Here is a 12,309-nt window from a genome sequence, read left to right on the forward strand (position 1 = left end):
GTGTAAAATGTCACTTTTTTATCTACAATTTCTTACTCTTAAAATGCCTTTCAAAAACAGAACTCAGAACAGACCTCTCCTACATTAGGCACCTGAAATACGGAACTATGTTTAAGACTCTTTGCCAGTTACTTCTTTCAGAAGATTTCTGACCTTCATGTCTATTCTTCCCATCTATGAAAACCATTCTTTCCTTGGGAAAATCATTTTCCTTACAATAGACATCAAAAGATCTTAGATTATTCTAACAATTTGTTATATGTTTTTTAGGGAAGCTGACTTTCACTCATACCAAAGAAACAGTGGCCATGAATGACCCATATCCACAAAAACCTTCCTCCTGGTTAATAGTCTGTTAATTTTCATATTAAGAAACTGGATCTTGTTTGCCTTATAATATTATACTTCTCAAGCAGAATGGAAACATTTCAGAAACCATCCTCTGGTCTAAAATCCATGGCACAGTCACCTACTTCTAGGAGGAGGAATATATTGATAACTAACCTTTTGTCATAAATCTTAAACTAGGAATAGAAATGGTAGATCTACTAAATAAAACTGACTTATTCCCCAGGAACTAATAGGGTATTCAGTTACTAGTTAGTAGCAGAAATTACTATCTTTGGAGAAAGTCCAATTTCTCATGAGTCACCTTGTTTTTTTAATTAGGAAATGTTGAGAGATGATATTTTCTTCTCCCTACTTAAAATCCCCAAGTGACAGCACTTACTTGCTTTATCCTTGAATAGGATGAGAAACAAAAAAATCCTCATCAGCAGTTTTGGCCACTCTGGGAACACAGATCTTTTATTCCATGAAATTCACTAGCCAAAAGCCTTTCTGGTTCTAGATACACCCACTGTCATGAGCAGAGAGTCAAAGCAATGCATTACCACACCTCTGTTAATTAATACATTACAGTCATTCTTACACATCTGTAGGATTTTAGTTCCAGGACCATCCCTCCCTATATCCCCCACCACTGCTGCTAAGTCACTTCAGTCGTATCCGACTCTGTGCGACCCCATAAATGGCAGCCTACCAGGCTCCCCCGTCCCTGGGATTCTCCAGGCAAGAACACTGGAGTGGGTTGCCATTTCCTTCTCCAATGCAGGAAAGTGAAAAGTCAAAGTGAAGTCGCTCAGTTGTATGCAACTCTTAGCGACCCCATGGACTGCAGCCTACCAGGCTCCTCCACCCATGGGATTTTCCAGGCAAGAGTACTGGAGTGGGGTGCCATTGCCTTCTCCGATCCCCCACCACTGCAGATACTAAAATCTAAGAATGCTCAAGTGCCATATATAAAATGGAATTGTATTTGCATATAACCTGCACATATTCTTCTATATACTTTAAATCATTTCTAGATTACTTACAATACTTAATACAATATAAATGCCTTATAAATCATGGCCAGTATGTAACACATAACAATTTTGACTTTTGGAACTCTATGGAATTTTTTTTCCAAATGTTTTTGATCCATGGTTGGTTGAATCTTTGGGTGTGGAACCCACGGATATGGAAGACCATATTTCCAAATACTGACTGTTGAAAATTTCTCTGTAAATTATATGATAGTTTATCCTCAGAACTTTTGACATGGACAGTCAAGTACTTTGGCAGAACCTACCTGTAAGTTCAGATATTGTAATAGATAGCAGGTCAGAAAAAGATGTGACCTCTAGGAATTCAGGGTTGAATATTTTATCTCTAGCCTTCCCTTCTTGGTTATAGTCACTGTTGTTGGAGGAAGGGCTGCTCGCATGGTATTTTCATGGTAAACCCATGAAAATAATGAGTTTAGGCAGTTGTATCAACAAGATACTGGGTTGGGACCATCTCCATCAATTGATATAAAAAGGACCTTGATAGTGTTATGTGACAGCCTGGATGGGAGGGGAGTTTGGAAGAGAATGGATACGTGTATATGTATGATTGAGTTTGCTGTCCACCGGAAACTATCACAACATTGATAATTGGCTGTACTCCAATATAAAATAAAAAGCTTTTCAAAAAAAGGACAGTGATAGGTCACAGACATTAAGGACTTCAGTTAAATCTTGAAAACTGTCTCAAGCAAGATGGGAAAACTTAAAAATCAGTAGGAGTTATACTTGCAAGAGAATGATATACACCATATATTAAAATTCATGAATTAATGATGATTCTCAAGCAAATAAAACAAAACCAGTGGTCAGTGTTTGGAGATTGGAGCCAAGGGACTCATTCTTCTGAAAATGATATTACAAGGAAAAGAATAAAACACTTATCCTGTTTGTCTTGCCTGTACTGTATATCAGTGCAGCCAACTAGCTGATAAGAGAAAGTTTTTTATAGAAGAATTCCAAATAAGAATGAAGAAGGAATGATGAATAATATCAGTGTTTTGTCACTGTGAAAATAATGTGCTTAGTTTCTCAGTTGTGTCTGACTCTTTTTGACCCCATGGATTGTGTAGCCTGCCAGGCTCCTCTGTCCATGGGATTCCCCATACAAGAATACTGGAGTGGGTAGCCATTCCCTTCGCCTGAGGTTCTTCCTGACCTAGGGATCGAACCTGAGTCTCCTGCATTGCGGGTGGATTCTTTACAGTCTGAGCCACTGGGGAAACCCATGAAAATAATGAGTTTAGGCAGGTGCATCAATGAGCACGTAAAACTGTTAGTTGATAGACTTATGGGGAGCTTAAAGATAGTTGGATCAGTCTGGCAACACTTGAAGCCACCTATCAATTTTAACATATCCAAAAGAGAAGAAGCCCGACATTATTTTGCCTTGTGATGCAATGCAAGAGGAAATATACATGTAAAACATTCTTACTGCAAAATTGAACCTGATTCTTATTAAAGCTCTAGATATAACTGCAAATACGTAAGAACTATAGGTACCAGAGGACCATATTAAATGATGCCATATGGGTGGTAACTGAATATTTGAAAAAAAAAATCTTTTACTAATACTTACTAGAGCATTTACAGATGAAATTACTTGATGTCTGTGTTTTGCTTCAAAATAATCTGTTGGGCAGAAAAGTAGGAATACATATGAAGCAAGATTGGTTGGGAGTTGGTAGTTATGATGCTGACATGGAAGTAAAGGTTCATTATAAACTTGCTATAATATAGATAGCACAGGCATCAGTCATCTCAAAATCAATGTGCTTTTCTTTCTCTTTTGGTAATAGAATCACCTAGGTTTGACAAATATGTTACCACACTTTTAACGTTCCTAAATTTGCATGGAAATGTGTAATACTCTGAGGATGAATAAACCCTGAAAAAACATATATCTCTTCCAATTGGGATATATGTTTATTCTCATATGATCCCTGAAATCAGGGGCTGATTTTTCTTAATGTCTGGCCAGGTGAGTGAACAGCTGATATTATACCAGCATATGGACTGGGAAAACATGGGCTGGACCGCGGAAGACTCTTTCACGTTCACAGTGTCCTCCCCGCCAGCAGCTCTAGGCCCTGAGGAGTTTCATATAACTATTTCGTATGAAATTAACGAACCCGGTCGGCAGAGTCGTCTGCTTGCAAATACAGGTAATTCCACCTTATCCTACTGATAAAGTCAATACCTTATCTCCACTTATTAGAACAGGGACATTTGGGGAATAAATCTTTCCCTTTTTAATCATCAATGCCATGATATCAATCTTTGAAATAAAACTTTTATGTCTATGAAATGTGTTATTTCTTTATGTATGCTTTTTCTCTGGGCCTCTGCTTTTTCCTCTCCTGAGCCTTAATAGTTTCAGTGGGGAAAGAATGGAAAATTAGCTTTCAAGAATTCCTATTTGTACTTCCAAATGGGGACTTCACCATGCCCACGACTGAAAACTGTTGATGGAAAATGAACATAACAAAAAGGGTAAATTCTTGAAAAGAAAGAGATACTGAAAGCTATACCTGTTTCTATGGTAAGAGAAAGTCCGGTAGTGGGAAAGTTAGGAGATGGACTTGTTATAAATGAATCTCAAGGTTTAAAACTCTCTTACTTGAAATACTGACTTCATAGTGTGGGCGTGTGTATTTAAAATTAATTTTTTTAGTATGCCTTGGGTAGCAATGCTAATTCAGATACTAAGGTGTTTTGGATCATCCACTGGGACAGGCAAATGTGAGATCATTTGAAAGTTCTAATGAAATGCCACTTTGTTCTTTACATGTGTTTTTAACAGGAGCTGTTGTCAAGGAGGGAGACAAAGTTCTCATTGACCAATCTAAGTTAGATGCGTCCAATCTCTTACTTAAATTGCCCAAATCTCAGCGTTCTTTATACGAAATTTGGTTCCAAGTTACATCTCTTCCTCACCATGGAACTCTTATGGTTGGAGAGAGAAATATTACCAAGAGAAAACCCAATTTCTCTCAATATATAATTAATACATTTGGAGTCACATACCTTCACGATGACTCTGAATCACTGGCTGATAACTTTACCTTTGCTGTTTGGCCCAATGAAAAGAGCAAGTCCACCATGAAGCCAGAGGCCGACTTTCATGAAGAGATGTTTAACATCACCATCACTCCTATAAATGACCAAGCACCGGAATTAAAGACAAAAGGGCTTCGACTGCAAGTTCTGCAGGGCAATAGGTTCGTTTTAGGACCTGAAAACCTAAAAGTGGAAGATCTAGATAGTCCTCCAGAAGAGATCAGGTATGTGGTCATCCATGATCCTAATAATGGCTTTTTGGCAATGGCGCACCATCCGCGTATACCCGTTCACCACTTCACACAAGCCGACATTGATAACTCTCAGGTGTGGTTCATACACGATGGAAGCCCATCCTCTGGGGCGTTTTACTTCAGTGTCAGCGATGGCCAACACCGCCCACTCTATAAGCTCTTCCACCTGGATGTCATCCCCGTCTCCATCACCCTTGTGAACCTCACTGACCTTCTTCTTCCACAAGGCCAGACAAGTGTCACCATCACTGGCACTCACCTGTCAGCAGTGACCAATGGGAGGAGCCCCCACGTCACTTACAAGGTTATGCGGCCCCTCCAGCATGGTCATCTGTTCATTGAAGACCAGGAGGTCGTCAGTTTTGGACAGGAAGATCTGAATTTAGGAAAGCTCTCTTACCACATGACAAACCTCACTGCCTCAGAGGACCAGCTACAGTTCTCACTGTTTACCTCAGAAAGCAACCTGACAGGACAAACACTGGGCATCAGAGTGCAGCCGTTACTGCGGGTGTCGTCAGGCCTGACAGTTGCCAACAGAGTGGCCCATCAGCTGACAAGAAAGGACCTTGATGCTACTGAGCTTGCTAACAGGACTAACAGTGATCCCACATTTGAAGTGACAGAACCCCCTGTCCACAGCAGACTTGTACGAAGAGCAGGCTGGGACACTGCCTTGGAAGATGCTACTCTGTTCACTCAGAGGGATATTGACCAAGGACTGCTGATTCTTGAGCCTCATGCCAATCTAACGGGCCCCAACAGCCTCAGTGACTCTTTCACGTTTCTGCTCAGGGCAGACCACGTCCAACCAGCGACAGGGTGTCTCCCCTTCACCATAGTGCCACCTGACCCCTTTTTTTCGCAGACTTTTACCCCCAATGTTTCCTTCTTAGTCACTGATAACCTTGTGACTATCGGTGTCTCTCAGGAAAAGCCTGTGGTTTCCTCAGAACCCACAACACAGACAGGAACTCTGGGGAAGCTGACCCAGACCAGATGGCCGGAAGCAGCTCCCTGGGGACGACACAGTGGTGAAGAGCCCACTCTGGATGTCATGGCTTCTCCCACCAGAGTCACTTGGTCACCAGATGCCACCAGAGCCAGCCCTGGGGCCCCCACCCAGACCAGGGAGAGCAGTCACCCTCTGATGGTCATCATGCCACTGTCAGTGGTGCTCTTCCTGCTAATAGTAACCGTGGTGGCCTCATGTGTCTGGCTGCTGGGCCGGAAGGCAGAGAAGGCAACACCTCTTATTAAGCCCCAGATCAACCTAGAACCCACAACCGCAGGTCCTAGGCCAGAGAGGAGCCCAACGGTTCCCACCGTCACAGTGACGCCTCTCCCAAGAAGCTCTGGCAGTGCTCCAGTCAGTCTTTTCAGGGCCCCACCATGTGAACGCATGGAGAAGTCTCCAGCTTCCGAGCCAGCAGAAAGATGTGCTCCATGGGAGACATGGATGAATTTGGATCCTGACATGGTCAAGCTCTGCAGACAAACCAACCCAGCACTAAAGCACAAGCAGTACTGGGTGTAGACTCAGGGCGCTCGTTCCTCACTGACCGCCTGCTGTGTGCCAGGTCCTGGGATACCAAGGCAGAGAAATGCTGGTTGGATCAACCGAGAAAAGCCTGGCTCTGCCACCCCTTGGTGCTCAGTTTCAGCTCCATGGTTAGATGCTGGCAGGTGCTCACTGTAACTTTTGTGCAACACTCACCTTAGGGGGTGTCCACAAGTTTTGTTTGCCTTCTTCTAGACCCAGTGCTCTGAGTGTGCTTAAGATTTTGTCACTGTTTACATGACAGAACGTGCTGACCTGACTGCAGATTAACACAGAAGCTATAGTTAGTGGAGGAAGGCTTTGAATGTTTTTCCTTGAAGATTCACTCTCTGAGTGAGTCAGTGAGGAAGTGAAGGAACTGTGTCAGCAAGTAGAAGAGGGAATTGATCGTATCTGTGAGTTTGTTTCTGGTGTTTTTCTGTAATGACTTTTCCTCCTTGGAGTCTCCAGCTTTGATTTCCTAATGCAGGAAATGCCTTGGTGCTCTAGATAGTGGGACAGTCTGGCCCCTTTTGAAGGTATTCATTGAACACATTATGTTTAATCAAGAGGCCTTGTCTATTCTGATTTGTAACATCAAACCTGTTGTACAAACATTATTTGAAGCCCTAAGGAATAGGTCTAATGCTTTTGTGATGCCTCAATTTGGCTTAACTTTACAATGAATTGAAATAATGGCAAATTTGTATTTGACTTGCCTAGTTGAGCCTACAATTGGCCAACCCAGCTTCAGTTTCCACAGCTATAAAATGGATACATCAATACTTCTATTAGTTAGAAATGCTTTGGGTAGCAAATCATCAGACATCTGCTATGAGTGGGATTTAGGTTGGGGACTGGCGAACTTGTTCTGTGCAGGGCCATATTGTAAAAATATTTTGGTTTTGTGGATCACATATGGGTGTTTATTTTTATTTTTTAACAACCTTTTAAAACTGTAAGAACAATTCTTAGTTCTTGGATGTGACCCACAGACTGTAGTGTGCCGATTGTTGGTTTAGCTAAGCAATAAAAATTTTGAATTATTTCAACTAACAGGCAGCCTAAGGTGGATATTCCAAGGCCAGTTCAGCAGTCCAAAGACAACATCGAGGACTGAAGCTCTTTTGTTCTTTCTACTTTACCTTCCTCAAGCTATTGGCATTTCAGCCTTTTATTTAGTTCCTTGTGGCTGTGAGATAGCTGCTGAAGCTCCAAGTAATATAGCCCCACTCAAAGGCAAAAATCCTAGTGGGTGAAAAGGAGAGATGGCCGAAAGACTTTTTCTAGAGAGGATCTTATTTATTGTTATTTATTGATATTTTTTAAAATCTTGAGGCCTTCCCAAGCATTTCCCCCACTTTTATCTCTTATTGTCTAGAACCGAGCTACATGTTTCCCATCCCTTGACCAACCACTGGCAAAGGGAAAGGGGATTTGCATGATTGGCGTCTCTTCCGGAGCTGGGACAGGATTCTGCCAGCTCAGAGATCAGTGAATCCAGGAGTTCTCTGGTAGTCTAGTGGTAAGGATTCAGTGCGTTCACTGCAATGGCCCTAGTTCAGTCCCTGGTTGGGGTAACTGAGATTCCACAAGCCATTCAGCAGGGCCGAAAAAATTTTAAGAAAAGATCAATGAATCAGCCCACCATGTAATTACAGAGGGCTGGGAAATGGCCATAAGACAGGCAATGAATAAAATCTACTAAAAAAGTTTTCAAGTATTGAAATATTGAAATACTTGGGAAATGAAGATTTTGAGTTTTCAAATTGGTATCTAATATCTCCTTTTCATATTTTAATGATTTTCTTAAAGCCAGTGTTTCTAGGGTGGGGGGAGGAATTTCTTCCTAAGAGACATTTGGCAATATCAGGAAACATTTTTGGATTTTACAGCTGGTGCTGATGGCATCTAGCGAGCATAGGCCAAGGATGCTGCTAAATATCCAACGTTGTACAAGAATTTTCTGGCCTCAAAAGTCAGTAATGCCAAGTTGAGAACCCTGGTTAAAGTCATAAATGTGGAGTTCTCCTTTATATCCAGTGAAGGATTAATAGATCCATTACCAAGTCTAGGCAAAAACTGTATTCTAAAAATGGAATGGAAGGGTAAAAATTCCATAGTGTGTTTGAAATTGTGATAGGCTAAAGGCAAACATGAACATTTTTAAAGAGAATATTAAAAACCAAACAAAACTTGACCAGACTCATTTCTTTATAATCTTTTGTCTAAGGAAAAAAGCTTCCTTGTACTAACAGGTGGAACACATCAGGAGAAAAAGAGAAAAGGGGGGAGGGGGGAGGATATTTACAAAGGTAAAGATGAGGTCAGAGTGTCCCCAAAAGTCTGATGCCCCTAAAGTGTTCCGTATAGAAAAGGCTTTTTCCTTACCTTCTCCCTTTTCTGCTCTTCTAGGTTGCTTTTCTCTCCCAACCCAATTTTAACTGTTCTTGTGGAAGCAGATTTCACAAACTACAGAATAAATGGAAGTATAGCATATGTAGGGGCTTCCCTTGTAGCTCAGTTGGTGAAGAATCTGCCTGCAATGCAGGAGACCTGGGTTCGATTCCTGGGTTGGGAAGATTCCCTGGAGAAGGAAATGGCAACCCACTCCAGTATTCTTGCCTGGAGAATCCCATGGACAGAGGAGCCTGGCTGGCTATGGTCCATGGGGTCTCAAGAGTTGGACACAACTTAGCAACTAAACCACCACCACCATAGCATATGTAGGCCTAGAGACAACTACCCTGTCTTAGATCCTTAGATGTATGCCACAGACAGCTTTTGCCACCATCCCTGGCCATGGACAACTGCTGCTGAACTAGGCTTCTCTTTGTTGTTGTTGTTCAGACACTAAGTCATGTCCACCTCTTTGTGACCCCATGTACTGCAGCACACCAGGCTCCTCTTTCCTCCACTGTCTCCCAGAGTTTGTTCATATTCATGTCCACTGAGTCAGAGATGCTATCTAATCATTTCATCCTCTACTAGATTTCTCTGCTCTTCTCCCAAAAGTGATTCTCTCCTGCAGTTTCTGGATTCCTGAATTTTATATTTGTACTTGATCCCTTTAGAAAAAAGGAGGAATGAGAGTCATAATCCAAGGTTGGTTTGATCACTGTACAACATAGGATTGTTCTTAGGTCTGTTCTAAGTAGTCAGACACTCAGCAGAAGCAGAATGGCAATGTGTGCTTGAGTTTGTACATAGAAAGAGAAGGCCAAGGAGCATCTTTGCATACAGTAAGTGAGCCTTTGCTCTCCTTTGACTGGGAAGGAGAATACCTGTTCTTTGTGGAAGAGCTGGACATACTTGGCTCTATGACTATGTTGGCCTTTTCCTTGCTTCAGCCATAAAGTCTCTGGAGCTAGGACTACCAGCCAAACCAAACAAAAAAGCCTGATTTCCCTCCTCTTTTTCCTGTTAACTCTGCAACTCCAAACAAACTTGGTGTCCATTTTGGAATAAGACACACACAACTGCTTTAAAATGATAATTCATATTGTTTGTGAGTGTGCCTGCTAGAATACGAACATCCGTGTGAGATCCAGATGTCAAGACTCAGTCATAAATCAAGTAATTCAAATAGAGCTTGGAAAGATTTCTTCCAGAGGATCTGGAGTATTCTACCGATTTGCATATGGGTTCAATTAAAAGGAAACAATGTCTATCATTTGGTGCTGGCTCAAATCAAACATGAAATGAAACATTTTGGCAAAGCCTTGTTTAGTATTAAATCAGTCCGAAAAGGTTTCTCCCATATGCAGTACTATAACTGCATAGTCTCAATTCTGTCATGATGAATTCAATGCTTCTTAACAAGTGACTGGGCTTCCCTGGTGGCTCAGATGGTAAATAATCCGCCTGCAATGCAGGAGACCTAAGTTTGATCCCTGGGTTGGGAGATCCCCTGGAGAAAGGAATGGCTACCCACTCCAGTGTTCTGGCCTGGAGAAGTCCATGGGCAAAGGAGCCTGGCAGGCTACAGTCCTTGGGATTGCAAAGAGTCGGAAGCGACTGAGCAACTTTCACTTTCATTTTAACAAGTGACTGGTGATTTAATAAGTGGATACTAAGGGTTAGTATCAGAAGAGTGGCTAATTTTGCTTAAGAGAAGGTATATTTTCTCTGAGGTGGACTGGGAGTGGAGGGTCTAATATTTTTCCTTACCTGGAGGCTTTGGCAGATTCTAACCTTTCAGAAAAGTGAAAGTGTTAGTCACTCAATCGCGTCCAACTTTTTGCAACCCCATTGTCTGTAGCCCACCAGGCTCCTCTGTCCATGGAATCTTCCAGGCAAAAATACTGAAATGGGTTCCATTTCTTCTTCCAGGGAGTCTTCCTGACCCAGGGATTGAACCCACATCTCCTGCATAGTAGGCAGATTCGTTACCATCTGAGTCACCAGGGAAGCCAGTCGTGCTCAAACAGCATCAAGAGATGCTGTTCAAACACTTGGGAGTACTTCCTTAGAGTCATGCATTAATTAAGTGGAGATGACACTGTTTGTTTAGATTTCTGAAGCTGAAGTAGACACATTTGGAGGGTGGATGGTAGGTAATGGGAGGAAATGGACCATATCAGATGACATGCCCTGAATTTGGGAATGGGGCATGCACTACACACCTCCTGCATCTTTCAGAGGCATTGTAATTAATAATGAGGTTTGCTTTTGAGAGGGTAACAAGCAGGAAGGCCAGGGGTCTCCAAGCAGAGGAAATAGGCTGCAAGTGTCAGACTTTTTTTTTTTTCTCTCTCTCTTACGCAGCAGGAGGAAACAAACAAGTGTTAGATTTTTTCCCCTTCTCTATACAAATTTAAAAAGAGGTTTCTCTTAAAATTCTGTGTTGCCATGACGACACCTGGCTCCACCTGAACTTAACTTTTCTCAAGCCTTGAGGAGCTAACCAAAGCATTTTTCTTATGGAAAAGTTTGTCTTAAGCTATGTTAATGTACTATGCATTTACCCTAGACTTGGGCTTCAAATCAGTTCTGCCTAAAACTCAGAACTGGCTTGACAAACCAGTATGTTTAACTCATGCATTGTTCTAATCTATGTTAATGAAACTATATATTTGCTTGGAAATCTGCCTTTCTTCAAGATTCACGTCAATCGTTTTATGGCCAGGATGACTTACCTGGTGCCAATGTTATCTCAAAATGCATGTTGTGGGTGAAGGGCCTGGTGCCATTCTCTGAGTTTTGAGACATTTCCTTTCTCTAATTTGCAGACTGCTAGTAGCTATATAACATCCGGCTAAAAACTAGCGGGGGCGGAGGACACTCTTTCTGCCCTCTTCTGATGTCTATGTCAGAAGCTTTCTTTAACTCTTTAATACTTTAATAAAACTTTATTACACAAAAGCTCTGAGCCATCAAGCCTTGTCACTGGCCCTGTGTTGAATTGTTCTCCTCTGGAGGCCAAGAATCCCGGTGTCTTTGTGGTTCAGCAACAACCTTTCATTTTGGAGACTTGTGGGAATAAAAGTGGGCATGGAGCCCACTGTGTGGCATGTTGGATGACAGGGACTTTGCCAGGCTGCTCAAGAACACCACTGGATATTTCATTGGGACCTGGAAGAGGCTGCCTTCTCAGAGTGATCTGCAAACATTTATTAGGCACCTACTGTATGTGAGATGCTAAATGCTAGATACTGCTTCTAGATATTGAAGATGAAAAGATTTTGTCCTAAAAGGAAATTTTTGGTCTGTTTCCTCTATTGGCTCTGCCAGAATCACACAAGGAATGCTAGGAGAAAAAAGGGTACAGAAAAGAAGGGCAAAGAGAAACAAGAGGTGAGGACAGGATCTTATGCTTTCATTTGAAGCCCTCTTAGGCAATTCATGGGGTCGCAAAGACTCGGACATGACTGAGCAGCTGAACTGAACTGAACTAGGTAAGTGCTGCACACCCAGTGGGGCAGCAAGAATTATGGAGCTTGCTGGCACCAACCTCCACACTTCTCATTGTGGTTGGCATCAGCCTCCAACCTTGCATCACTGCCCCTCAGGGTGCCCCACTCATGTTCTCACAGGACTAGTGACATAGCAAGGGGGTTTAACAATA

The 12,309-nt window shown here is 42.1% G+C and overlaps 1 protein-coding gene across 1 annotated transcript in view; it reads left to right on the forward strand.

Annotated features, from left to right (window-relative positions):
• LOC109574931 (chondroitin sulfate proteoglycan 4-like) overlaps positions 1 to 11,621 on the forward strand; it is a 76,133-nt gene extending 64,512 nt beyond the window's left edge. Inside the window, exons 9-10 of the mRNA XM_070774685.1 lie at positions 3,370 to 3,553; positions 4,192 to 11,621. Coding sequence (XP_070630786.1) covers positions 3,370 to 3,553; positions 4,192 to 6,239 — 2,232 coding nt within the window. The 3' untranslated portion in view covers positions 6,240 to 11,621. The remainder of the gene's footprint in view (positions 1 to 3,369; positions 3,554 to 4,191) is intronic.
• Positions 11,622 to 12,309: the final 688 nt, after the last annotated feature.

This window comes from Bos indicus, chromosome 20, assembly GCF_029378745.1.
Source record: "Bos indicus isolate NIAB-ARS_2022 breed Sahiwal x Tharparkar chromosome 20, NIAB-ARS_B.indTharparkar_mat_pri_1.0, whole genome shotgun sequence".
Taxonomy (NCBI): domain Eukaryota; kingdom Metazoa; phylum Chordata; class Mammalia; order Artiodactyla; family Bovidae; genus Bos; species Bos indicus.